Below are 25,780 nucleotides of genomic sequence, written 5' to 3' on the forward strand. Positions count from 1 at the left end.
TAAATATTTAACTGACCTTGTATCATTTTTGGATAGTTTATCCTTTTCCACTATAGTATTATTATCTGTAATACCACTTACGTTGCATATCAAGTTCCCATATTTTCGGGTCTAATTCTGTGTTCTCTGTTCTGTTTTACTGGTCTGTTTAATCTCTTTAGTGGTACATTGCCTTAAATGCTATAGTTGCTTTAAAATAAGTCTTGGTATCTGTTTATGAAAGTTCTGTATCATACTCTTCAAGATTATGTTAGCTATTTTTGAATATTTCTTTTCAGTATACATTTTAGAATCACCTCTTTAATTTCCATGTAAAAGCCTGTCTGGACTTTTACAGAAATTGCAATGAATTTATAAATTAGTATGGAGAGAATCAATAGTCTTATAATATTGAATTTTCTTATTTGAATATGATACATTTTACTTATTTAAATTTTCTTAAATGTATTTCAGTAAAGTTTTATAATTTTATCCATATGGATCAACCATATTTTTTGTTGGATTTATTTCTGGTTACTTTATTTTTTGTTACTGTTGTAAATGATATCTTGTTAAAATTCAAATATTCTAACCTTTTGCAGCTGTAGTATAGAAATGCCCTTGGTTTTAGTACATTGATCACATATAAACTTTTTTCAACTCTCCATTAATTTAATAATTTGTATGATGGTCTCATATGTTTTCTATGGGGAAAATCATGTCAACTGAGAATAATGACAAGTACATTTGTTCTGTTGTAATTATACATTTGTTTCTTCTGATTGACTAAAAAGCTTTAATCAAGGTAAGGACATTCAATTCCACAAATATAATCTCTTCACATTTTTAATAAGCCCTCCAGATATCAGAGTGAAGAAAACAAATAAGTTCTGTTTGCTCAAGGAGATTAGACTGGTATTTTAGAAATATTCTTGTATCTGTAGTATGGAAAATGGACTGGAAAGAAGCAAGTCAGGAGGCAGGTAAGCCAGACCTAGTAAGAAGTTGCTCTGCTAGTCCAAGGAGAGTTGATGGGGAGCTGCATCAGGAGACTGCATCATCAGCCTGCTACCTGATTTTTTTATGACCAGTGAACTGTGAATGGCTTTCACAGTTTGAAATAAAGTCAAAAGAAGAAGAATATTTTATGACACACGTAAATTATATTATTCAGAATTTTAGTGGCTTATACAGTAAAGCTTCATTGGAACACAGCCATGTCTGTCATTTGTATATTGTCCCTTGTGCTTTTGTCCTACAACAGCACAGATGAGTAGTTGTGACATTGATTGTAGAGTCCACGAAGCCCAAGATAGTTACTTTCTGGCTCTTTATAGAAAAAGACTTTACTGGCCCCTGACCTCCGTAGTGGCAGAAGAGAGAAATGTGTGAATTTGAGAGAGATTAAGATACAGCATTGGCAAGGCTTGGCGATTAACTGGATGTGTCTGTAAAGAGAAAAAAATGGAGTAAAGGATTCTTCCCAGATTTCCAGATATTTGGAAAGACAAGAAATAGTAGTTTGATTTCTAGAAACAGAAAATATTGAAATCAGGTCAGATTTAGGGAAAGTAGTAGGAGCATGGCAGAGATAAGTTCTGTTTTAGATATGTTGCGTTGGAGGTGTCTGTAAGACAGCCATTTGTAAATATCTGGGAGGCAGCTGTATACATGAAAGAGACCTGGACAGGTTTGGTCATCAACATAAATTTGCAGAACAAAGTGATGAGAGTGGACGATATTGCTCTGAGAGAGTGCATAGAGTAAGAACAGAGGGTCTAGTAGGAAAAAAAACTTTAAAGACATTAGTACTTAAGGACTGGATAGAGTGAAAGGAACCTGGAACAGAATCTGATAAGTAGCAGTTTGAGAGCTAAGAAAATATCTTAGGGATTGTCTGACTAAGGCTGGGAGCAGGGAGGGGTGTACAGTATTCTAGAAACCTATTTGAACTATCTTAAGCAAAAAAAAAAGTTATTTGCGGACTAGAGGCGGGTGTCTCATGGAAGTCAAGGATGAATGCTACAGGATCTCCTGAGGGACTGGAGCTAAGCTCTGGAGTACTATCAGAAGGAAGGGCATGCCATCCATCTTTGTTTCTTGAGGCTGCGTGGCCTCTTAGTTCTGCTTCTTTCTTCTCTATCTCTACTTTGGCATGTGTCTGTCAGCCTCACCCTTATTTCTATGTCATTTCTGAATTCAAATATATAACAGAGACTGACTGACGCTCTCCCTTTATTTCAAACTACTATTAGGAAAAAGAACCAAATCAGCTTAGTTCAGCCAGTGGGTCTGCTTCTCTAGAGCCAGGTGTCTGCTCTAGTAGCTATGGTCCAGAGAACAGCATCACACAGTGTGAACATGTCTCCAGGGCCACATTTCTGGGTCTGAGTGGGGTGTTTCCAGAGGAGAGAAGTATAGACTGGACAATATCGTAAAAAGAATATACTATGAATTATAAGTTAAAGAAAAGGGGATATTCTGGAGAAAAAAAGTAATTTGATATAAGTTGACATTGTTAAATGTTGATATCATTAAAAGGATGACTACTGAATCTTATAGAAGATTTGGAAAATAGAAGAATAGGACAAATCTGTATTAACTTTATTCCTTACAATTTTGAAACAATTGGGACCATATTGTGTATGGACTTTATTCTTTAATTAATGTGTGATGGTAAATTTTATGTGTCAACTTGGCTAGGTCACACTACCCAAATTTTTGGTCAAACACTATTCTAGATGTTTCTGTGAGGATATTTTTAGATGACAGAGAAAGAAGGTGACAGACCATAAAGAAGGCTGAGTGCTGAAGAATTGATGTTCTCTAATTGTGATGCTGGAAAAGACTCTTGAGAGTCCCTAGGACTGCAAGGAGATCAAACCAAGTCAATCTTAAAGGAAGTAAACCCTGAATATTCACTGGAAGGACTGATGCTGAAGCTCCAATACTTTGGCCACCTGATATGAAGAGCCACTAGATAACCTTCTGTAATATAGGTGGGGCTTTATCCAATCAGTAGAAGACCTTAAGAGAAAAAAAGACCACCCCCCTCCAAAGAAAGCATCAGTTCTTTGGTGTTCAGCCTTCTTTATGGTCCAACTGTCACATCTGTACATGATTACTGGAAAAATCATAGCTTTGACTATATGAACCTTTTGTCAGCAAAGTGATGTCTCTGCTTTTTGGTTTGTCATAGCTTCCCTTCCAAAGAGCAATTTTAATTTCATGGCTTCAGTCACCATCTGCAGTGATTTTGGAGCCCAAGAAAAGAAAGTCTGTCACTGCCTTCCCTTGTACCGAAGAACTGATCCTTTCCATTCGTGGTGCTGAAGAAGACTCTTGATAGTGCCTTGGACTGCACGGAGATCAAAACAACCAATCATAAAGGAAATCAACCCTGAATATTCATTGGAAGGACTAATGTTGAAGCTGAAGTACCAATACTTTGGCCACCTGATGCGAAGAGCTAACTTGTTGGAAGAGACCCTTATGCTGGGAAAGATTGAAGGCAGAAGGAGAAGGGGGCGGCAGAGGATTAGATGGTTAGATAGCATCACTGACTCAATATATTGATGTGAACTTGAGCAAACTTCACGAGTTAGTGGGGAACAGAGGAGCCTAGGTACTGCAGTTCATGAGGTTGCAAAGAACTGGAAATGACAGCAACTGAAGAACACAACATCCCCCAAGGAAGAGGGGATTCTGTCAGCAGACTGCCTTTGGATTTGAGCTAATCAAGTTCCTTGGGTCTCCACGCTGCTTGCCTACCCTGCAGGTTTTGGATTTGCCAGCCTACATAATCCTTAAAATAAATCCAATAATAAAGCAAATTCTTTACAATAGTAAATCTCAGTATGTATGTGTACATACACATCCTGTTGGTTCTTTTTCTCTAAAGCATTCTGACTAATACATTTTGTCATAAACTTTCAATCAGTAAAAGTTCCTGGAAAACATTAATGAATGAAATATTTTTATATTCCTGCAAACTACTTTTGTATTATAGGGTTGCCATTCCCGTTGATATTGCTTATAATTGAGGAAACTGCATTACAAAGAGACTATGAAACTTACCCCATGGTCCCACACCTGAAGAAGTAAACACCTTTCATGGGATCTGTCTAGCTCCCAGCCCTCTAAAGGCTCCCTCACCTATAGGGCTCATGTATTTTCTCTACATGATGTTGCCCATCAGGAATTGAGAAGAGTACTATTTGGGCAGGTTTCCTGAGAGAAGAAGTAGTAAATTCAGAAACCTTCATCTACCCTGTGGACTGAAGAAGAGAGAAACTGGTCTGCAGGAAAAGAAAAATGAAGTGGATAGTAAAGAGAAGAGATAGCCCTGTGACTGTCCGGTTTATAATTCCAGTTTCTTCTTGAAGCTTAGCCTCATTCTGCCCTAGTGTTCTAAATCTTTCTAATGTATCTATTTTTTCCCCTCAAGATAATTAGATATATCTGCTATTTGCATTTTTAGAGTCCCAATGAATGTATGTAGTAAGTCACTAGATCCGGGTCTATGTAATTTTATTTGGCAGTGCTGTGGAGCTTGTGGGATCTTAGTTCCCTGACCAGGGATTGAATTGGGCTCTCGGCAGTGAATGCACTTGAGTTCTAACCCTGGAAAACCAGGGAATTCCCCAAAACTGATATTTTTTTAATCACTATGGTCAGTAAATACTGATTTATTCATTGTTGTATATTATATATAATTTTATGGTAAACATACTTATATATAATCCTTGCCCTCATTTTTGCTTTTTAGTGAAAATAGGAGAGAGGTTACTGATTCAATGTATATGAATATTTAGAGCTCTTTTATGTATTGACAAAATGCTTTCCAGAAAGGTTGCCTCACTTTTTACTCCACTAGCAGTGTATAAGAACAATATCATATATGATATATTCATATATGAGTATATCATATATGATATACTCATATATGAGTATATCATTAATGTTTTATTCTTGTCTTCTGTTTACATAAATACTCTCCATTCCTTAAATTGAAAATATATAAATTTTTTGTTGCTTGCCTTTGTCCTATGTTTAAGTTACTTTAAAAATTTTTGAATTCTACTAAAGACAGTTTAGTAATTATATTGACTTACCAACTTCAGTGAATAGGAATGGAAATACCCTAATATAAAAAATAATTCTGATTATGTGTGATAAATATTTAAGGAAAGCAATGTCAGTAAGAGTAAAACCATTTGGTAGAATAACTGAAGGAAATGTTTAGATAAGTATTCCATGATAGGGTTTACAATGAAAAGATTAGATAGTGGTATGAAATGAGAAACATCTAGGAGATCATGTAATCTGTTTTGAGTTTAGTAAATTTTTATTAATTTGAAAATTTGAAGGATTTGTAAATTTTTCTTTCACATTTTGTTGTTGTTTTGGGCTTTCTTGGCTGTGTAGCTTGCAAGGGGTCTTAGTTCCCTGATCAGGGATCAAACCCACACTCTGCTGTGAAAGCTTAAAGTCTTAACCTTAACCCTCTTTTCGTCTTTTTTGATAAGCTCTAAAACGCTCTTTTTTTTTAATTGATGCTTTTGAACTGTGGTGTTGGAGAAGACTCTTTTAGAGTCCCCTGGACTGCAAGGAGATCAAACCAGTCAATCCTAAAAGAAATCAGTCTTGAATATTCATTGGAAAGACTGATGCTGAAGATGAAACTCCGATACTTTGGCTACCTGATGTGAAGAACTGACTCATTGGAAAAGACCCTGAGGTTGGGAAAGATTGAAGGCAGGAGAAGGGGACAACAGAGGATGAGATGGTTGGATGGCATCACTGACTCAACGGACATGAGTTTGAACAAGCTCTGGAGTTGGTGACGAACAGGGAAGCCTGGGGTGCTGTAGTCCATGGAGTCGCAGAGAGTCGGACACAACTGAGCGACTGAACTAACATTCTTTTTAGAGGAAATACTTAAATTTAGCATCTAAAGCTCAACATTCTCTAAGAAGAAAATGGAAACTACGAACCCTTACCAAACTTGAAATTATAACCTATTTGTGTAGTGATAAAAGTATAAAGTAACACGGATGGTAAATTGGAAGAGGCATCAGAATAGGCTGCTAGAATGTGGTACTTAACGGTTATGTAGCATCCCTGGGTCTGTTTCTTACTTTGTAAATAGAGGGGAATGAAATCAGTATAAGATATCCTTTCTACCTGTAATTAAGTGAAATTTAGTTTTTCTCCATTCTAAGAAAAACCAAGTAAAATATATCCATGATATTTTTGATCCTAGTGATACAAGGAATTAACACACTTTTGGGAATTCTCTGGAGTTCCAATAGTTAGGACTCCACACTTGCACTGCTGGGTACCGGGGTTCAATTTCTCTTGGGAAGCTAAGATCCTCCATGCTGAGCAGCCAAGAAATAAATAAAAGAATTGCTAGATAACATTAAAAAATAACACACTTTATACTGCATAGTATAGTTGTTAAGAGTTCAGACTTGGGAATCAGATTTCCAATGTTTGAATCTCACATCTGTAACTTAATACTTTGGGGCCTCTCTGTGAGGCGTTTCATTTAAATTAGAACACCTACCCCTTACGGTTGTTCTGATGATTAAATGAACTAATATTTGTAAAGAAAGTAAAGTTGCTCAGTGGTGTCAGACTCTGCAATCCCGTGGACTGTGTAGCCTACCAGGTTCCTCCCGTCCATAGAATTTTCCAGTCAAGACTACTGGAATGGGTTGCAGGGGATCTTCCTGACCCAGGGATTGAACCCGTGTCTCCCGCATTACAGGCAGACACTTTACCATATGAGCCACCAGGGAAGCAATATTTGTAAAGCTCTTACAATAGTGCCTGGTACAGAGTTAATTGTATATTAAATTATTTATTACTATCTCAGTAAAGAACAAACCCACACGCATTTCTTCTAACATATGCCTAGAATGGAATTTAGGGTATAAATTAGGGTATAAAAATCCAGTTTGAGTTTTCTATTACAATGCCTTTTGCATTTTGAAAATTGCTGTTGTGTTCAGTCACTCAGTAGAGTCTGACTCTGCAACCCAATGGACTGCAACATGCCAGGCTTCCCTGTACTTCACTATCTCCTGGAACTTGCTCAAACTCATGTCAGTTGAGTCATTGATGCCATCCAACCATCTCGTCCTCTGTCATCCCCTTCTCCCGTCCCCTTCTCTTCCTGCCTTCAATCTTTCCTAGCATCAGGGACTTTTCCAGTGAGCCGGCTCTTCCCATCAGGTGGCCAAAGTGTTGGAGCTTCAGCTTCATCATCAGTCCTTCCAATGAATATTCAGGATTGATTTCCTTTAGGATTGACTGGTTTGATCTCCTTGCAGTCCAGGAGACTCTCAGGAGTCTTCTCCAACACCACAGTTCAAAAGCATCAATTCCTCGGTGCTCAGCTTTCTTTATGGTCCAACTCTCACATCCATACATGACGACTGGAAAAATCATAGCTTTCACTAGACGGGGTTTTGATTCTTTTAATTTCATGGCTGTAGTCACCATCTAGAGTGATTTTGGAGCCAAGAAAATAAAGTCTGTTGCTGTTTCCATTGTTTCCCCATCTATTTGCCGTGAAGTGATAGGACCAGATGCCATAATCTTCTTTTCGAATGTTGAGTTTTAAGCCAGCTTTTTCACGCTCCTCTTTCACCTTCATCAAGAGGCTCTTTAGTTCCTCGTCACTTTCTGCCATTAGAGTGGTGTCATCATTCATATCTGAGGTTATTAATATTTCTCCCAGCAATCTTGATTCCAGCTTGTGTTTCATCCAGCCTGACATTTCGCATGATGTACTCTGCATATAAGTTAAATAAGCACATTGACAGTAAACAGCCTTGACATACTCCTTGCCTAATTTTGAACCATGTCCAGTTCTAACCGTTGCTTCTTGACCTGCATACAGGTTTCTCAGGAGGCAGGAAAGGTGGTCAGGTATTTCCATCTCTTGAATTTTCCAGTTTGTTGTGATCCACATAGTCAAAGGCTTTAGCGTAGTCAGTGAAGCAGAAGTAGATGTTTTTCTGGAATTCTTTTGCTTTTTCTATTATCCAACGGATGTTGGCAATTTGGTCTGTGGTTCCTCTGCCTTTTCTAAATCCAGCTTGTACATCTGGAAGTTCTTGGTTCACGTAGTTAAATTCCGCTACTCCATTTACTCTCCCAAGTGCTGTTGCATCCCAGATTAGATTTGTTCCCTACTGTAAAGATTTGAATTAGGAATTAAAAAATCTCCACAGAATCTGTAACATTAGGAGAGATTTAGGCACTGGAGAAATTTTCTGGCACTTTGTGAGCAAATAGGCTATATTAGATGAAAACTTATTTGATAGATTAAAATCAGAATGAATTAATGAATTGGAAACTGCCTGCAAGACTGGGTTTACTAAATTCTTTTGTTTCTACTCCGGTTTCTGCAGAAAGAATTAGTAGTTTGTATTTCATCTTAACTATCTGCAAAGCTGTGGTCTGCCTGTGATATGTAGCCCTTGTTTTTTTTCTTTTTTAATTTTTTAAATTTATTGCAGTATGATGAAACATTTACAAGAGACTTGGAAAATATACCTCTACTATGTATATTACAAGTTTTAAGTAGATAAATTAAGATTATTAGTTGGAGTTTCAATATCAAACTCTCAAAACTTAGTAGAATGAATAGACAGAAAAGTAGAAGGATATAGTAGACCTGAAAAGCCCTATGATCCAATTCAGCATAAAGATTTATGCAGTTCTCACATGACAGCAGAATACAAATTCTATTCAAGTTCCCATAGACTGTAAGCCAGATTTCACATTATATTTAGTTGCATTGAGCTCCATGCAAGAAATTCTGATAAATTCTCTTTCATTTTTATGCTGTTACAAATATTTTCTAATTTTCCTTATTATAGCTTGTTAGATACATCCATCATTTAAAAGACATTTAATTTCCAAATACATGGAGTTTCGCGTTTTGATACTAATTTATTATTTAAGTGCTTTCTTCTTTGCAGTCACCCTCTGAGTTTTTCAGTCTTTTAACTTTATTGAGGCTTTCGATGTCTACATCAAAGATCTATCTTGGTAAATGTCACATTGTACTTGAAAATTCGTGGGTTTTTTTCAAGTATCTTATGACATTGATTTCTAACATATTTCTACAGTGATCAGAGAACAGACTATGATTCTAGTACCTTTAGACCATGAAATTTTTTCACCTTGTTTTACGTCCCTGGATATATTCCAGTATCCCCTGGTTTATAGCCTGTGTGTGCTATGCTATGCTATACTAAGTTTCTTCAGTCATGTCTGACTATTTGTAACCCTATGGACTGAAGCCCATGGACTCCTCTGTCCATGGGATTCTCTGGGCAAGAATACTGGAGTAGGTTGCCATGCCCTCATCCAGGGGAGCTTCCCAACCCAGGGATCTAACCCAGGTCTCCCGCACTGCAGGTGGATTCTTTACCAGCTGAGCCACAAGGGAAGCCCAAGAACACTGGAGTGGGTAGCCTATCCCTTCTCCAGGGGAACTTCTGACACAAGGATGGAACCGGGATCTCCTTTGCAGGTGGAATTCTTTACCTGCTGAGTTACCAGGAAAGATTACCTTCATTAGTCTACCAATGGAAAGTACCATGAAGGAAAACATGCTAATTTAATTACTTTTTTATTATTTGTTTTTCTTTTTAGTATAGAAAATATAGTTTATAATGTAATATTAAATGAAGAGGTTTTTGTATTTCTATGCAACTTGAATTGCTTTGTATTAAAAATATATATTACTTTTAAAAGCTTAAGCTTCAGAATCCTTACCTAATAATGTTTGTTCTAAAACAAATATTGGAAATTCCCTTTCCTGAGTTTAGTTAGTGCAGTTGCTCAGTCATGTCCGACTCTTTGCGAGCCCATGGACTGCAGCAGGCCAGGCTTCCCTGTCTGTCACCAACTCCGGAAACTTGCTCAAACTCATGTCCATCAAATCGGTGATGCCATCCAACCATCTCATCCTCTGTCATCTCCTTCTCCTCCTGCCTTGAATCTTTCCCAGCATCAGGGTCTTTTCCAGTGAGTCAGTTCTTTGCATCAGGTGGCCAAAATACTGGAGCTTCATTTTCAGCATCAGTCCTTCCAATGAATATTCAGGACTGATTTCCTTTCGGAAGGACTGGTTTGATCTCCTTGCAGTCCAGAGGACTCTAAATAGAGTTTTCTCCAACACCACAGTTCAAAAGCATCCATTCTTCGGCGCTCAGCTTTCTTTATAGTCCAACTCTCACAACCATACATGCTGCTGCTGCTAAGTCGCTTCAGTCATGTCTGACTCTGTGCAACCCCATAGACAGCAGCCCACCAGGCTCCCCCATCACTGGGATTCTCCAGGCAAGAACACTGGAGTGGGTTTCCATTTCCTTCTTCAATGCGTGAAAGTGAAAAGTGAAAGTGAAGTCGCTCAGTCGTGTCCAACTCTTAGCAACCCCATGAACTGCAGCCCCAGGCTCCTCCGTCCATGGAATTTTCCAGGCAAGAGTACCACTGGAGTGGGGCATCCATACATGACTATTGGAAAAACCACAGCCTTGACTAGACGGACCTTTGTTGGCAAAGTAATGTCTCTGCTTTTTAATATGCTGTCTAGGTTGGTCATAGCTTTTCTTCCAAGTAAGAAGCGTCTTTTAATTTCATGGCTGCAGTCACCATCTACAGTGATTTTGGAGCCCAAGAAAATAAAATCTGGCACTGTTTCCCCACCTGTTTGCCATGATTGATGGGACCAGATTTTTTGAATGTTGAGTTTTAAGCCAGCTTTTTCACTCTCTTTCAGTCTCGTCAAGAGGCTCTTTAGTTCTTCTTTGCTTTCCCTGGTGGCTCAGAGGTTAAAGCATCTGCCTGAAATGCGGGAGACCTGGGTTTGATTCCTGGGTCGGGAAGATCCCCTGGAGAAGGAAATGGCAACCCACTCCAGGATTCTTGCCTGGAGAATCCCATGGACCGAGGAGCCTAGTGGGCTACAGTCCATGGGGTCGCAAAGAATCGGACACGACTGAGCGACTTCACTTCACTTCACTTCACTTTTGCTTTCTGCCATAAGGCTGGTGTCATCTGCATATCTGAGGTTGTTGATATTTCTCCCGGCAGTCTTGATTCCAGCTTGTGCTTCATCCAGCCTGCTATTTCACATGATATACTCTGCATATTGATTAAGTAAGCAGGGTGACAATATACAACCTTGACATACTCCTTTTCCTATCTGGAACCAGTAAACCTGAGTTTACTCAACAGGATTTTCAGATTTCAGTTTATCATGATGAATTCCAGACATGCTCTTATTAGAAATAAAGTTTGACACAGCCCAGGTTTGGGGCCAGGAATTGAGTGATACCATGGCTTTTGACCCCAGGTTATCTTGAATGAGATACTGTAAGTGGCTAAAGGCTTATGTTTACTTCATTCAACAAGTATTTATTGACTGCCTTATCATATGTAGACACTAGACAATAGTGAAAATAAATACTATTATTTTAAGTACATATAAGTATTTGTAGTATATATGTATATATAGAATGTATACAGAATATATCTTAATGCATAAATGTAGCCTGTGTCAAAGATAAGAGTTGTTCATTTCTTTCAGTAAAGTGTTGTAGGTATTTTATTCTTTTGGGTCCTGTTATAAGTTGAACTGTTTTCTTACTTTCCTTTCTAGATTGCTTATCGCTGATGTGTAGAAATAAGACTTTTTTGTGCATTGATCTTGTACCTGGCAACTTTGCTGAATTCATTTCTCAACTCTAGTAGTTTTTGTGGATTCTTTGGGATTTTCTGTTGGGAAGGAAAGTTATGACCAACGTAGATAGTATATTAAAAAGCAGAGACATTACTTTGCCAACAAAGGTCTGTCTAGTCAAGGCTGTGGTTTTTCCAGTGGTCATGTATGGATGTGAGAGTTGGAATGTAAAGAAAGTTGATCGCCGAAGAATGGATGCTTTTGAACTGTGGTGCTGGAGAAGACTCTTGAGAGTCCCTTGGACTGCAAGGAGATCCAACCAGTCCATTCTAAAGGAGATCAGTCCTTGGTGTGTTCACTGGAAGGACTGATGCTAAAGCTGAAACTGCAATACTTTGGCCACCTCATGCGACGAGTTGACTCACTGGAAAAGACTCTGATGCTGGGAAAGGTTGGGGGCGGGAGGAGAAGGGGACGACAGAGAATGAGATGGCTGGATGGCATCACCGACTCTGTGGACATGAGTTTGAGTGAACTCCGGGAGTTGGTGATGGACAGGGAGGCCTGGCGTGCTGTGATTCATGGACTCGCGGAGAGTCGGACACGACTGAGCGACTGAACTGAACTGAAGGTCCTGTCTTTGTGAACAGAGATAGTTTTGAAGTGAAGTGAAGTCGCTCAGTCGTGTCCGACTCTTTGCGACCCCGTGGACTGTAGCATACCACGTTCCTCCGGCCATCAGATTTTCCTGGCAAGAGTACTGGAGTGGGTTGCCGTTTCCTTCTCCAGAGGATCTTCCCGACCCAGGGATCGAACCCGGGTCTCCCAAATTGTAGAGATAGTTTTACTTCTCCTAATTTAGATATTTTAACATTTCTTTTCCTGGCCTAACTGCTCTGGTTAGAACCTGCAGTGCAGTGCTGGATAGCAGTGGTTAGAGGTAGACATCCTTGTCTTGTTCCTAATCTTGGCAGGCACGCTGGGCGGGACCTTTCAGCCACTGAATATGATAGTATCTGAGGATATTTCATAAGTGCCCTATATCATGTTAAGGAAATTCCCTTCTGTTCCTAGTTTTTGAGATCTTTTATTGTGAGGGAGTGTTGAATTTTGTCAAATGCTTTTTCTATATCCGTTGAGATGATCATGTGTTTATTTTGCTTTGTTTTTACTTCCTTCTGTTAATGTGGTGTATGACACTGATTTTTTTGTTGAACCACCCTTGTATTTCTGAGATAAATAACCATTTGATCATGGTGTGTAATACTTTTAATGTGCTGTTAGATTTTGTTTGCTAATACTTTGTAGAAGATTTTTGCTTTATTCACAAAGCTAGTGGTCTGTAGTTTTCTTGTGCTGTCGTTTTCTGGTTTTGGTATCAGAGTAATAAAAGCCTCATAGCATGTGAGGAAGTAATCTCTATGCTTCTGTTTTTTGGAAGAACTTGAGAAATATTGACACTGAATCTTCTTTAAATAAATGTTTGGTGGAATTCACCAGTGATACTGTTTGGACTTAGGTTTTTCTTCGGAGGTTTTTGATTGCTGATTCAATTTCTTTACTTGTTTAGATTATATTTATTCTTGAGTCAGTTTTGGTAATTTGTGTTTCTCTAGGAATTTGTGAATTTCATCTAGGTTAATTTATCTTAATTTGTTAGCATATTAATTGTTCATAGTTTTCTCTTATAATCCTTTCTATTGCTGTAAGATCAGTAGTAATGTTTCCACTTTGATTTCTGGTTTTAGTTATTTGCATCTTCTTTTTTTTTTTGTCTGCCAGCCTGTAGTTTTGTCAGTCTTGTTCTTTTTAAAGAAACAACTTTCAGTTTTGTTGATTCTCTTGTTTTACTATCCTGTATTTCGTATTTTTCCACTCATTATTTTATTACTTCCCTCTATTGTTCACTTTGCATTTAGTTAGCTCTTCTTTTTCTAGTCCTCACTGTAGAGTTGTGAATGGTTTCTTTTGTTTTAATGCAGGACTCCACTGCTGTACATTTCCCCCTGAGTGCTGCTTTCATTGTATTACATGATTTGTATTATCTTGTGTTTAATTTCTATTTGTCCCTATTTTGTAATTTCCCTGTGATTTCTTATTTGGCCTATGGTTCTTTAAGAGTAGTTTAATTTCTTCATATAGTTGATCTTCATTATTCATGGATTGTTTGTAAACTTAGCCCATGCAGTAAAATTTGTTACCCAAGAATCAGTACATTCAGATATGTGCAGAATGTGAAAAATTTGAATCATCTGACATACATGTTCCCAGGCAAGGATGAACAAGGCAACAATCTGCTTTCTTGTTTCAGCTATTATTTACTGTAGACAGTCCTTTTTGCCCTGTTCCGTGCAGTGTTTTTCAAGTTTTTGTGCTTTTTGTTGATGGTTTTACTGTTTAAAGAAAGTCACTCAGTCACTCTTTGCTTTTCCATGGACTGTAGCTTGTGCATGGAATTCTCCAGGCTAGAATACTGGAGTGGGTATCTGTTCCCTTCTCCAGGGGATCTTTCCATCCCAGGGATTGAACCCAGGTCTCCCGCACTGCACACAGATTCTTTACCAGTTAAGCCACCGGGGAATGGTCCCCAAATTACAGTGCTGTTTCAGTTCCGTTTCTCAGTCACGTCCAACTCTTTGCTACCCCGTGGACTGCAGCAGGCCAGGCTTCCCTGTCCCATCACCAACTCCTGAAGCTTGCTGAAACGCATGTGCATCGAGTCGGTGATGCCATCCAACTATCTCATCCTCTGTCGTCCTCTTCTCCTCCTTCCCTTAATCTTTTCCAGCATCACGGTCTTTTCCAGTGAGTCAGTTCTTCCCATCAGGTAGCCAAAGTAGTGAAGTTTCAGCTTCAGCATCAGTCCTTCCAATGAATATTCAGGACTGATTTCCTTTAGGATTGACTGGTTTGATCTCCTTACAGTCCAAGGGACTCTCAAGAGTCTTCTCCAACACCACAGTTCAAAAGCATCAATTCTTCAGCGCTCAGCTTTCTTTATAGTCCAACTCTCACCTTCATACATGACTACTGGAAAAACCATAGCTTTCACTGGATGGAACTTTGTTGGCAGAGTTATGTCTGTGCTTTTTAATATGCTGTCTAGGTTGGTCATAGCTTTTTTTCCAAGGAGCAAGTGTCTTTTAATTTCATGGCTACAGTCACCATCTACAGTGATTTTGGAGCCCAAGAAAATAAAGTCTGTCACTGTTTCCATTGTTTCCCCATCTATTTGCCATGAAGTGATGGGCCCAGATGCCATGATCTTCATTTTTTGAATGTTGAGTTTTAAGCCAGCTTTTTCACTCTCCTCTTTACTTTCATCAAGAGGCTCTTTAGTTCCTCTTCACTTTCTGCCTTAAGGGTGGTGTTATCTGCATATTGATATTTCTCCCGGCAGTCTTGATTTCAGCTTGTGCTTCATCCAGCCTGGCATTTCACATGATATCCTCCGGATATAAGTTAAATAAGCAGGGTGACAATATACAGCCTTTATGTACTCCTTTCCCAATTTATAACCAGTCTGTCGTTCCATGTCTAGTTCTAACTATTACTTCTTGACCTGCATACAGATTTCTCAAGAGGGCAGGTAAGGTGATCTGGTATTCTGGTATAAAGTGCTGTTTGGTGTCCCTAAACCCGAGAAGGCTGTGATCTACTTTACAAAGAAAATATACATGTGTGAGATAAGATTCATTTAGGCATCAGTTACAGTTCTTTTGTCCATGAGTTCAATGTTAATGTATCAATAATATAGTACATCAAGAAAAGAGAGGAGGAAATTCACCCATGTGTGTGTAAGGCCACTCTGGAAATGTAAAAGTAGTATTTGTAGTGTCTGATGAAGTTATGGAAAACATGGGAAAGTGGCTGAATTTGTGGATTCATGAGATGATAACCAGTTAAAAAAAAAAGAAACCATAGTGGACAGCATTGATGTGAGACTGAAAGCCAATGAAACCATGTTACACAGAGCAAGGAAAATATTAAATTCTTCTCTTACAGTGCTGACTGGTCTGCACATTTCAGAACACTACACAGCATTAAAAATGTTAAACTTTCAATAGTCCTGAGTCAGTATCAAGAGGCTGTGGGCTGTTCTTTAAATTATCTGCCAAGTGTTAGGAAAAAGGCTATGTGGAAAAGCAGGTTTTCAGTGCTGATGAGACTGGCCTGTAGAACTAGTTCTCCAATTCTGTTATTGTTTGCTTCAGTTGTTTTGGGGCTTTGGTGCAAATATGTTTATAATTGTTACATCTTCTTAATGAGTTGATCCTTTTATCAGTGCATATTGTCCTTTGTCTTTGGTAACAATTTTTGACTTGAAGTCTATCTTGTCTGATTTTAGTAGAGACACTTAGCTTTCCCTTTTGGATACTGTTTGTGTGAAATGTTTTCCCATTTGTTCACTTTCAACCTATTGTGTCTTCAGATCCAAAGTGAGTCTCTTAGGCCACATAGAGTTGGAGCATTGTTTCCTTATCTATGCATCCAATCTCTGCCTTTTATTGGAGAATTTACATCATTTCTATCTAAAGGAATTACCTGTAAGGAGTGACTTTTGGTATTTTGCTATTTGCTTTTGTATGTCTTTTGCCTCTTTTTGCTTATAATTTCCTACATTACTGCTTTCTTTTGCATTTGAGTTTTTCTTACAGTGTACCATTTTTATTCCCTTCTTATTTTCTTATGTGTATATTTTTTGAAACTTTGTGGTTACCATGGGAATTATAATTATTAACTACATATATTTTTGAAGGTGTAACTGAGGCTATGGTTTTTCCCATGGTCATGTATGGATGTGAGAGTTGGACTGTGAAGAAGGCTGATCGTGAAAGAATTGATGCTTTTGAACTGTGGTGTTGGAGAAGACTCTTGAGAGTCCCTTGTACCGCAAGGAGATCCAACCAGTCCATTCTAAGGGAGATCGATCCTGGGTGTTCATTGGAAGGACTGATGCTAAAGCTGAAACTGCAATACTTTGGCCACCTCATGCGACGAGTTGACTCACTGGAAAAGACTCTAATGCTGGGAAAGGTTGGGGGCGGGAGGAGAAGGGGACGACAGAGAATGAGATGGCTGGATGGCATCACCGACTCTGTGGACATGAGTTTGAGTAAACTCCAGGAGTTGGTGATGGACCAGGAGGCCTGGCGTGCTATGATTCATGGGGTCGCAGAGTCAGACACGACTGAGCAACTGAACTGAACTGACGCTTTTAATGAGTTGTATGATGGATACGAATGGGGAAGCCAAGATTAACAACAAGTTATTTGGCCTGAGGAATGAAACTGTGGGCAAGTCTTTTAGTGGGAAGGAGATAACCATAGGAATTTAAGCTGGTCAGAGGTGGAGATGGAATTGGGGATTTCATATTTAGCCCTGTTACACTGGAGATGCCTTTTAGACACTAATCACATCAGCAGTTGGATACAGAAGTCTGAGATTCAGTAGAAATGTCCCAGCTAGAGATGGAAATTTGAATCGTGAACGTATAGCTTGTATATAAGTCGTTGGGACTGAATGAGATCAATAAGGGAGTGAGCATAGATTGGGAATTGGGCTCATTGATACTGAGTTGTGAATTAAGGGGGAAACTAAAAAAGATGCCTGAAAAAGAGTGGTCTATGTATATTTTATATATTTCTAATAAATTCTGTCACTTTTTAGGAAAGGATAATTCCACATGAATCTGTTTTCTTTCCAGTTATATCTAATCGAGGACAGTAGTCCTAAAATATTAGTAGGAGAAGGCAATGGCACCCCACTCCAGCACTCTTGCCTGGGAAATCCCATGGACGGAGGAGCCTGGTAGGCTACAGTCCATGGGGTCGCTAAGAGTCGGACACGACTGAGCGACTTCCTTTCACTTTTCACTTTCATGCATTGAAGAAGGCAATGGCAACCCACTCCAGTGTTCTTGCCTGGAGAATCCCAGGGACGGGGGAGCCTAGTGGGCTGCCGTCTATGGGGTCGCACAGACCTGGACACGACTGATGTGACTTAGCAGCAGCAGCAGCAGTCCTAATTTTAGAGACAATTCAATATAAAATTAAAAGGTAGTTATAATTTGAATATTCTTAAATATTAAATAAATCTGCCAGATGAATTGGTTATTATGCATCATCTTCCTCCCCCAAAACAATCTCACTTTAGGAGTATTAGTTTTATCTAGTTTAGTTTTTATTGTCATTAAGACCTGTGGTATTTTTTTATCTGGTTAAAAGATTACTTGATACTTCTTTGCTTTGATACTGTAATTATACAGAATTCTGTTATTCTCTGGGGAGTAAATGTGAAAGTCATGTAATCAAAACTGGATCACGTCTTCCCCCAAATATGTTTCTTTCCACAAAAAAAATGTAGGGAAAATATTCTGAAGATGGAGACTAATGGCTAAAAAAAATCAACCAGTCAGTGAAAATAAAAATGACTTGTTCTTTTCCCAAGTTTTTGTCTTACCCTAAAGGTACACTGGAATGGGAGAAATGCCTCTGCATCTAGCTTGATTGCATTCCTCACTCCCCCATTTAAATACCTTGGAGATAGTATACCTGATTAAATGTGGATTCAGTTCAGTTCAGTCACTCAGTCATGTCCAACTCTTTGCGACCCCATGGACTGCAGTACGCCTGGCTTCCCTGCCCATCACCAACTCCCAGAGCTTCCTCAAATGGACTCATGTTCATTGAGTCGGTGATACCATCCAACCATCTCATCCTCTGTTGTCCCCTTCTCCTCCCGCCTTCAATCATTCCCAGCAAAAGGGTCTTTTCAAGTGAGTCAGTTCTTCGCATTAGGTGGCCAAAGTACTGGAGTCTCAGCTTCAGCATCAGTCCTTCCAGTGAATATGCAGGACTGATTTCCTTCAAATGTGGATTGAGTTAAGTTAAATTCAGTTTCGTTGTTCCTGCTCAATAATGCTCCTTATCCCCTACTTTCAGTCCTAGCTTTTGAGAATCAATAATGAATTTTTCTTCTATCTCTTATGTACAGAGAATTCCCATTAATAACTTTGTACCTTTTTTACTTCTTTATGGGGTCTAAGTAAAAAAAGAGCAAGAAGAAAGAATCATAGGAGACGTGCATGGTGGTTGTGGTGGTAGTTTTTACTTCTTTGACCCTCCCTTGCTAGTGAAGGAAAAAAAATTAACAAGACCTGAGTAGCTGCTACAGAGACTGAAGCCACCGTTATGGTCTTTCACCTAGAATACAGCAACAGTCTCCTAACTGGCCTTCCTGCTTCCACCCTTGCTCCCTTACTGTCCAGTCCCTGGACACTGCTCTGCTCAGGACCCTTCAGCATGGCTCCCCAAGGTCCCATTTCTCATAGCGGCCTCTCAGACTTTTCTTGCTCTGGTTGCCAGGACCTCTCTTACCTCTCCTCCTACCTGTTCTGGCCACACAAGCCTCCTTGTTTGTCATGTTTCCTCATTAGAGCCTGTTCTTCCTGCTTCCACTCCCTCATGTATATTCTTTCCTCAGATATCTGGTTGATCAATTCACTTCCATCCAGTCTTGCCTCAAATCTTAGTTTGTCAATATAAAGCCTACGATGACTATCTTCTAAAACTTTAACCTGCCCCCATACACTCCTATACTCCTTATCCTATTACTGTTTTCATTATGATAAGTGTGGTTATGTTGTACTAGTGATTTAACCCTGAAAACAGCTTAACAACAAAAGCTTCTTTCTCATCTGTGCTTCATATCCATTATGGTTTAGCAGACAACTCTGATCCACTTAGAACCTCAGAGACCCGGGGTGAGGGAAGTTTGCCCATCTGGTGATACACCTCAGCGTACAGCCTCTCATATCACACCTGTAGGACAGAGAGCATTCACAGGATGATTCATAGGCTCATTAAAAGTGGCACACGTCACCTTTTTTTTCCAGTTCATTGGTCAAAACCAGGCACATGGCCCCAGTCTAATTGCAAGAAGAGAACAAGGAATATTTGATGCACGCTTCTGTTTCAGCTCTGTATGTGTGTGTGCGTGTGCACACTCAGTGGCTCAGTTGTGTCTGACTCTGTGACCCTGTGGACTAGTGCGCACCAGGCTCCTCTGTCCATGGAATTTTCCAGGCAAGAATACTGGAGTGAGTTGCCATTTCCTAACTCCAGGAGACTGTTTTAGCACCTGTTCCCTTTTTATTTCTCCATAGTACTTATTATTTTTTATTATATAATTTGTATATTCTATATAAAGTATATATATTTACATATCATACAATTTGCATATTTTATGTTTATTATTAAGTTGTCTTTCCTCAGTAAGAATTTAAGCTTATTATCCTAGAAAACCTCACTGCTTACAACTTCTTGGACATAAACCTTTCTTCATTCACTCCTACTGTTTGTAATGTCCTTTATCATTTTTACCCTGTACTCTTTTTTTCTGTAAAGATTAAATCCTACTCATCTTTTGAGACAATTTGAATCCTAGTTTGGGAGACTTTAAAGGTCCATCCCCCCTTAGACTCCCTCTATCATGGCACTTATCCTCCTTACAGGATTACGTGTCTGACTGCATCATTAACCAGGTTCCTCATGCTTATCGGAAAACATCTGAAGGAATACCTGGAGCCTAGAAAAGGATCTGTGAGGATCTGAAAAGGACAATATAAGTAGGGTGAAGAGATGACAGAATCAAGAAATATTCCGAAAGTAAAATCATTAAGACTTCATTATTGGTTGAATATGAGCGATAAGGAAGAAATCAAGGATAATTCATACTTCTTATTTAGATTATGATGCTTCAAAATGAAATAGGGAGCATGAGAGGAGGAACAAGTCTAGTTGGTAGGATGACGAGTAGGGTTTGAGCTATAATGGGTTTAACTCCGTAAGGATCTCAAGTTGGAGATATGTGCAGAGGCTGGCTAAATGGTTCTTAATCCAGGGACATGCATAGGTCTTCAGCATGCTGAAGCAGAAGAAAAGGTGAAACTGCCGGTAACTACTAAGGCCAGAACCCTTAGTTATACTAATGCTTAAGGAACAATGAGGAATGTTTTCTCGTGTGGAAAACACAGAAAAAAAATAGATGGTGAAAGGGGAACAGGAGTGTGATGCTGTCAAAATCAAGTCATTTAGACATTCAAGAAAAAATATTTGGGCCATAGTAAATGCAGCGTGAGTGAGCTAAGTTGCTTCATTTGTGTCCGACTCTTTGTGACCTTATGAACTGTAGCCTGTCATGCTCCTCTATCCATGGGATTCTCCAGGCAAGAATACTGGAAGTGGGTCGTCATGTCCTCCTCCAGGGAATCTTCCTGATCCAGGGATCAAAGCTGCATCTCTTATGTCTCCTGTACTGGCAGGCGAGTTCTTTATCACTAGCACCACCTGGGAAGCCCCTCAGATCAAAACAACTATGTACCAAATCTTGACCATTCTTGCAGCATTACTTAATTCCTTTCTTTTAACCTCACTTCTTATTGAACCACTTTGAATACTTAGTGAATTGAACCATCTTGGCTTCAGTTTCATTGGGAAATTTGAAGTAATCAGGCACAAACTATCTCAAATGTGCCCCCTCTTCTTCGTTTACAAACTTAAGACATGCCCAACCATCAGCCATTTCCTTCTTCCCTCTAGTATTAGGAGCTTCAAAGTCACCTCTAGTTAGTACTAGAGGTGTGCTATTGATAAAGTGAAAGTGGAAGTCGCTCAGTCGTGTCCGCCTCTTTGTGACCCCATGGACTATACAGTCCCTAGAATTCTCCAGGCCAGAATACTGGAGTGGGAAAGATCCCCCTTTCCCTTCTCCAGGGGATCTTCCCAACCCAGGGATTGAACCCAGGTCTCCCGCATTGTGGCCAGATTCTTTACCAACTGAGCCGCAAGGAAGCCCAAGAATACTGGAGTGGGTAGCCTATCCCTTCTCCAGCAGATCTTCCTGACCTAGGAATTGAACCAGGGTCTCCTGCATTGCAGGCAGATTCTTTACCAACTGAGCTCTCAGGGAAGCCCAACTGATACTAAAAGTCATCTGCATTTTAAGTTTTTTCCCTCCTTATGGCTTTCTGCTTCCAATATCCCACCAAAATTTTTTGCAATATAGTTGCTATTTGAAGTTATTAATGGACAACAAATTACATGATGTTGATTCATGGGGTCGCGGAGAGTCGGACACGACTGAGCGACTGAACTGAACTGAACTGAACTGAACTGAACACTGAAGGAAGATGGGGAAATGGCAAACAGCAGTCAGTGATGGAAGTGAGAGGGAGATGATGCCTCCTCCCCAGGGAAGCAATGGCAGGAAGCTGGGCCAGAGTCAGGTGCTTTTCCAGAGGCACTTTCATTTTGTAGTTTTAGTAAAAGTATGTCTTTTATTTGTTGTTCTTCTGTAGCAGGCCAGTGATTGAGTCTTTACTGTAGAAGCAAAAATGAGTCAGTTCCCACAATGAAGACTGTAGAAACATTAGATTTGATTTATTTGTTCATTCACGCAAAAGTATTTGTTGAATGTCCGCTATGTGCCATGCTTAGGTGCTGGAAATATAACAGAAAGTAAACACACATACTTCTTGTTCTGCTTGAGTTTTTATCTGCTTGTTTATATTTAACCTGATTTATCTAACTAGTTTTACTTTTTTTTTCCCCTTCAGTATCCTCTCACATATGGACTGATTCTTATTCCCTGCTGGTGTTCTCTAGTTTGCATAAGTAGAATTTACATGGGAATGCACTCCATTCTGGTAAGGAAAATGTTGTGTTCAAATTGCTTTGTTTTTTCTAAAATCAACATGCAATTTTATAATTTTTAATCATTTTTAAACTTACTGGAAACTTAAGTGAGAAAATGTAGTTATTGTAAATCTTTTTTTCTTGCAAAAATAGCAACAGGATGTTTTGCGAAGTTTTAAAGTAGTTATATATATTTCATAGAAACAGTTCCCAGCAATCACAAGAACCAAGTATTATTCAGGATAACATTTCTCCCTCCTTCCAGGTTCACTTTTATCTTCTTATTCATTTTCTTCTATGCCTCTCTTACTGCTTAGTCAAAGCTGACAATGTAAATACAGACACCAAGGAGCTCTACTTCAAAGTGAAAACCCAGTGGATAGAAATTAGATGAACAAAAACTGTCCTGGTGCCACTTGTTTTTGAATATTAAACTCTAGTTTTCTTCTTTCCCAACAGTATTTTAGGGCTTACATCAGATATTTTATTTTGAGAATGCAATTCAGTTTCAAAAGCAGCGGCACAAGAACCCTGTATCTTTCAGCTGCTGCTACTGCTGCTGCTAAGTACTTCAGTCGTGTCCAACTCTGTGCGACCCCATAGACGGAAGCCCACCAGGCTTCCCCCGTCCCTGGGATTCTCCAGGCAAGAACACTGGAGTGGGTTGCCATTTCCTTCTCCAGTGTGTGAAAGTGAAAGTGAAGTCACTCAGTCATGTCTGACCCTTAGCGACCCCACAGACTGCAGCCTATCAAGCTCCTCCATCCATGGGATTTTCCAGGCAAGAGTACTGGAGTGACTTGCCATTGCCTTCTCCGGTATCTTTCAGCTATACCTACTCATTTCCCTTCCTGTTCATCTGATTGACATTGCCTAATTCTGGCCTGCACCATCTCTAACTAGGGTACTGCAGCAGCTTCTTAATTAGTAGCTCCACTTCAAGTGTGACACTGCTTCGTTCAGTGTTTAGCCTCCTATTGTAGTTTACTGTTCAAAACACAAATATGCCATATTGAATGACCTATGTTTGCTCAAATGTGAAGGGTGTTTATCTTCACATTGTTAGGAATGCCTTAACCTTCACATGGAATGCTGTTTTCACTTTCTTTGCCTAACTATCAAATCCATTGTCCATGACTCACCAGAAAATATTATCTCCTAAAGCCTTGTACCTTCTCCATCTTTCCTTTCTCAAGACTGGTTAGGTGGCCTTTCTCCCAGAACATCTTGAGCATAATTCTGGCATAGCACTTATGCTGAATTGCAGTTGCTTTTTTATTTATCTGTCATCCCCCCTAGACCACAAGCAATATGAGAAAAATAACTCTACCCTTGTGTATAGTGTGGTGTCTCTTAGAACACTCTGTGAAGGTATTATGTATTATAGATAAAGAATCAGAAGAAAGATGGAGAGATAGGGATGAATTCACAGAATCCAAAAATTTATAAAGGGTTATATCAAATTTTTCTTGTCCTTAACAAATGAACACTTTTAGAATTTTCTACTCATTAAAATATCTCATTTCATAGCTGAAAAATACTGGATTTCTGTTTCTTCTTCATATTACTTACCTCCAGCAGCTGCCCCTTCACTAGTAAATTTATGAAAGTCCCAAATGCTATGTTAGGAAGCAAACTATTTGTGTTTTATTTTTTATAATTATTTATATTAATACAAATTATGAATTTACATGTAATTTTATCTTTCTGACCAGTCTGTAATAATTTTATAATAGACCAGTTATCACCTTTTTATATCAAATCTAATCTTAGTCACAAGAAAATGTTTTCCATCTCTGTGCCTCATTACAGTTATTCCCTTCCACTCCCAATTAATATCAAACCTGAAAAACTATCAAAAGATTATGAATTAAGAATGATAATATCTCTAGATTCATTATCATCATAAAAGAGGAATTAGAATCTTATTATATTGAATATATAATCTCAAACATGCTGTTGTTCAAAGGAAATACATAGTGGATTGATTATTCAAGCTGAGTTCGGTTCATGTTTTTGATACTGGATACATCATCTGTTCTTGAATCAACTGAAGTAAAAATAATACTGATGTATTATTAAATTATAAGTCTGATAACCTAGTCTTTTTTTTTTTTTTCTTTTTCTTTTGGCCATACTGCGTGACTTGCAGGATCTTAGTTCCCAGACCAGGGATTGAACCTGGGCCTGGGCAGTGAAAGCATGGAGTCTTTATCACTGGATCACCAGGGAATTCCCCAACCATAGTCATTTAATTATTCAAAAGCACCCTATCCCATAGAATATCTTTATCAGTTTTATTCTGACTAGCTACTCAATTTTATTATGTGTATTTTTACAAGTTGTTTTTCTTTATCAAAAGTAAAGTCACAGATGACTTGCAAGCATTGTAAATTATGTTCCTGTGTTACAACCTTTATTAACATTAAGAAGAAAGTTCTAGTAATGTAGTCTAAATAATTTATAAGGAACACTTCATTATTTCCCATATGCTTTGTTTTTATTATTACAACACAAAGAGCAACACTTAATTTATTTTTAATGCCTACTTTACTAAATAGCTTCCCAGATGGTGCAGTAGTGAAGAATCCTCCTGCCAATGCAGAAGATACGGGTTTAGTCCCGGAATTGGGAAGATTCCCTGAAGAAGGAAATGGCAACCTACTCCAGTATTCTTGCCTGGAAAATTCCATGGACAGAGGAGCCTAGTCGGCTATAGTCCATGGGGTTGAAAGACTTGGACATGACTGAGCAACTGAGCATGCACACACTTTCCTAAATAGATTTCCTTAATCTCCAGGAAAGTAGAGGAGTTACTTCCTCCATTTTTCCTTTATTTTCTATCAAACCTAGCTCTGAAAATTTCTTAAAACACAAGCCATTTAAAAATTACCAGACTAAGTACTTGTCAGATTACTAGTTTACTTCTACATTAGTAAAATTATGAGTATTTTATAATTAAATATACCTGAAATTGTACTAAAAGTTTGTCTATATGTGGAAATTTTTTTAGAAAAGTATTATGAGATCCTCAAGTAGCAGGTACCTCCAAACCCCATTTTTATAACAAGATATAAGAATCAAACTAATCAAACAATAGCAAAAGTCCTGAAAACATGTTATAGAGAAAGATCCAGAACAGTAAACACCAAGAGTTTTAATATTAGTTATTTCTGAGTAATAATGACTTGTTATTTATCCATATTTTCTAGTTTTTCTATACAGAACATGTATTAAATTTGAAGATAAAAATTTCAAAATACATCCTGTTGTTTACAATGAAGAATGATGCATTCCAGTATTATATTTTGTTGTTAGAAACCCTGTTAGCATCACTGACATGTTGAATTAGAATCAGGACACCTGAAATATGTTATAATTTAAAAAAAAA

At 38.6% G+C, this 25,780-nt stretch overlaps 1 protein-coding gene across 1 annotated transcript in view; it reads left to right on the forward strand.

Annotated features, from left to right (window-relative positions):
* The window catches only part of SGPP1 (sphingosine-1-phosphate phosphatase 1), a 43,188-nt gene that overhangs the window by 10,341 nt on the left and 7,067 nt on the right, over nt 1-25,780 (forward strand). The window contains exon 2 of the mRNA XM_055436285.2: nt 22,311-22,400. Within this exon, the coding sequence (XP_055292260.2) occupies nt 22,311-22,400 (90 nt within the window). The remainder of the gene's footprint in view (nt 1-22,310; nt 22,401-25,780) is intronic.

The sequence above is a fragment of the Moschus berezovskii genome, chromosome 9 (assembly GCF_049115385.1).
Source record: "Moschus berezovskii isolate FMDL1 chromosome 9, NW_MosBer_1.0, whole genome shotgun sequence".
In the NCBI taxonomy this organism is placed as follows: Eukaryota; Metazoa; Chordata; class Mammalia; order Artiodactyla; family Moschidae; genus Moschus; species Moschus berezovskii.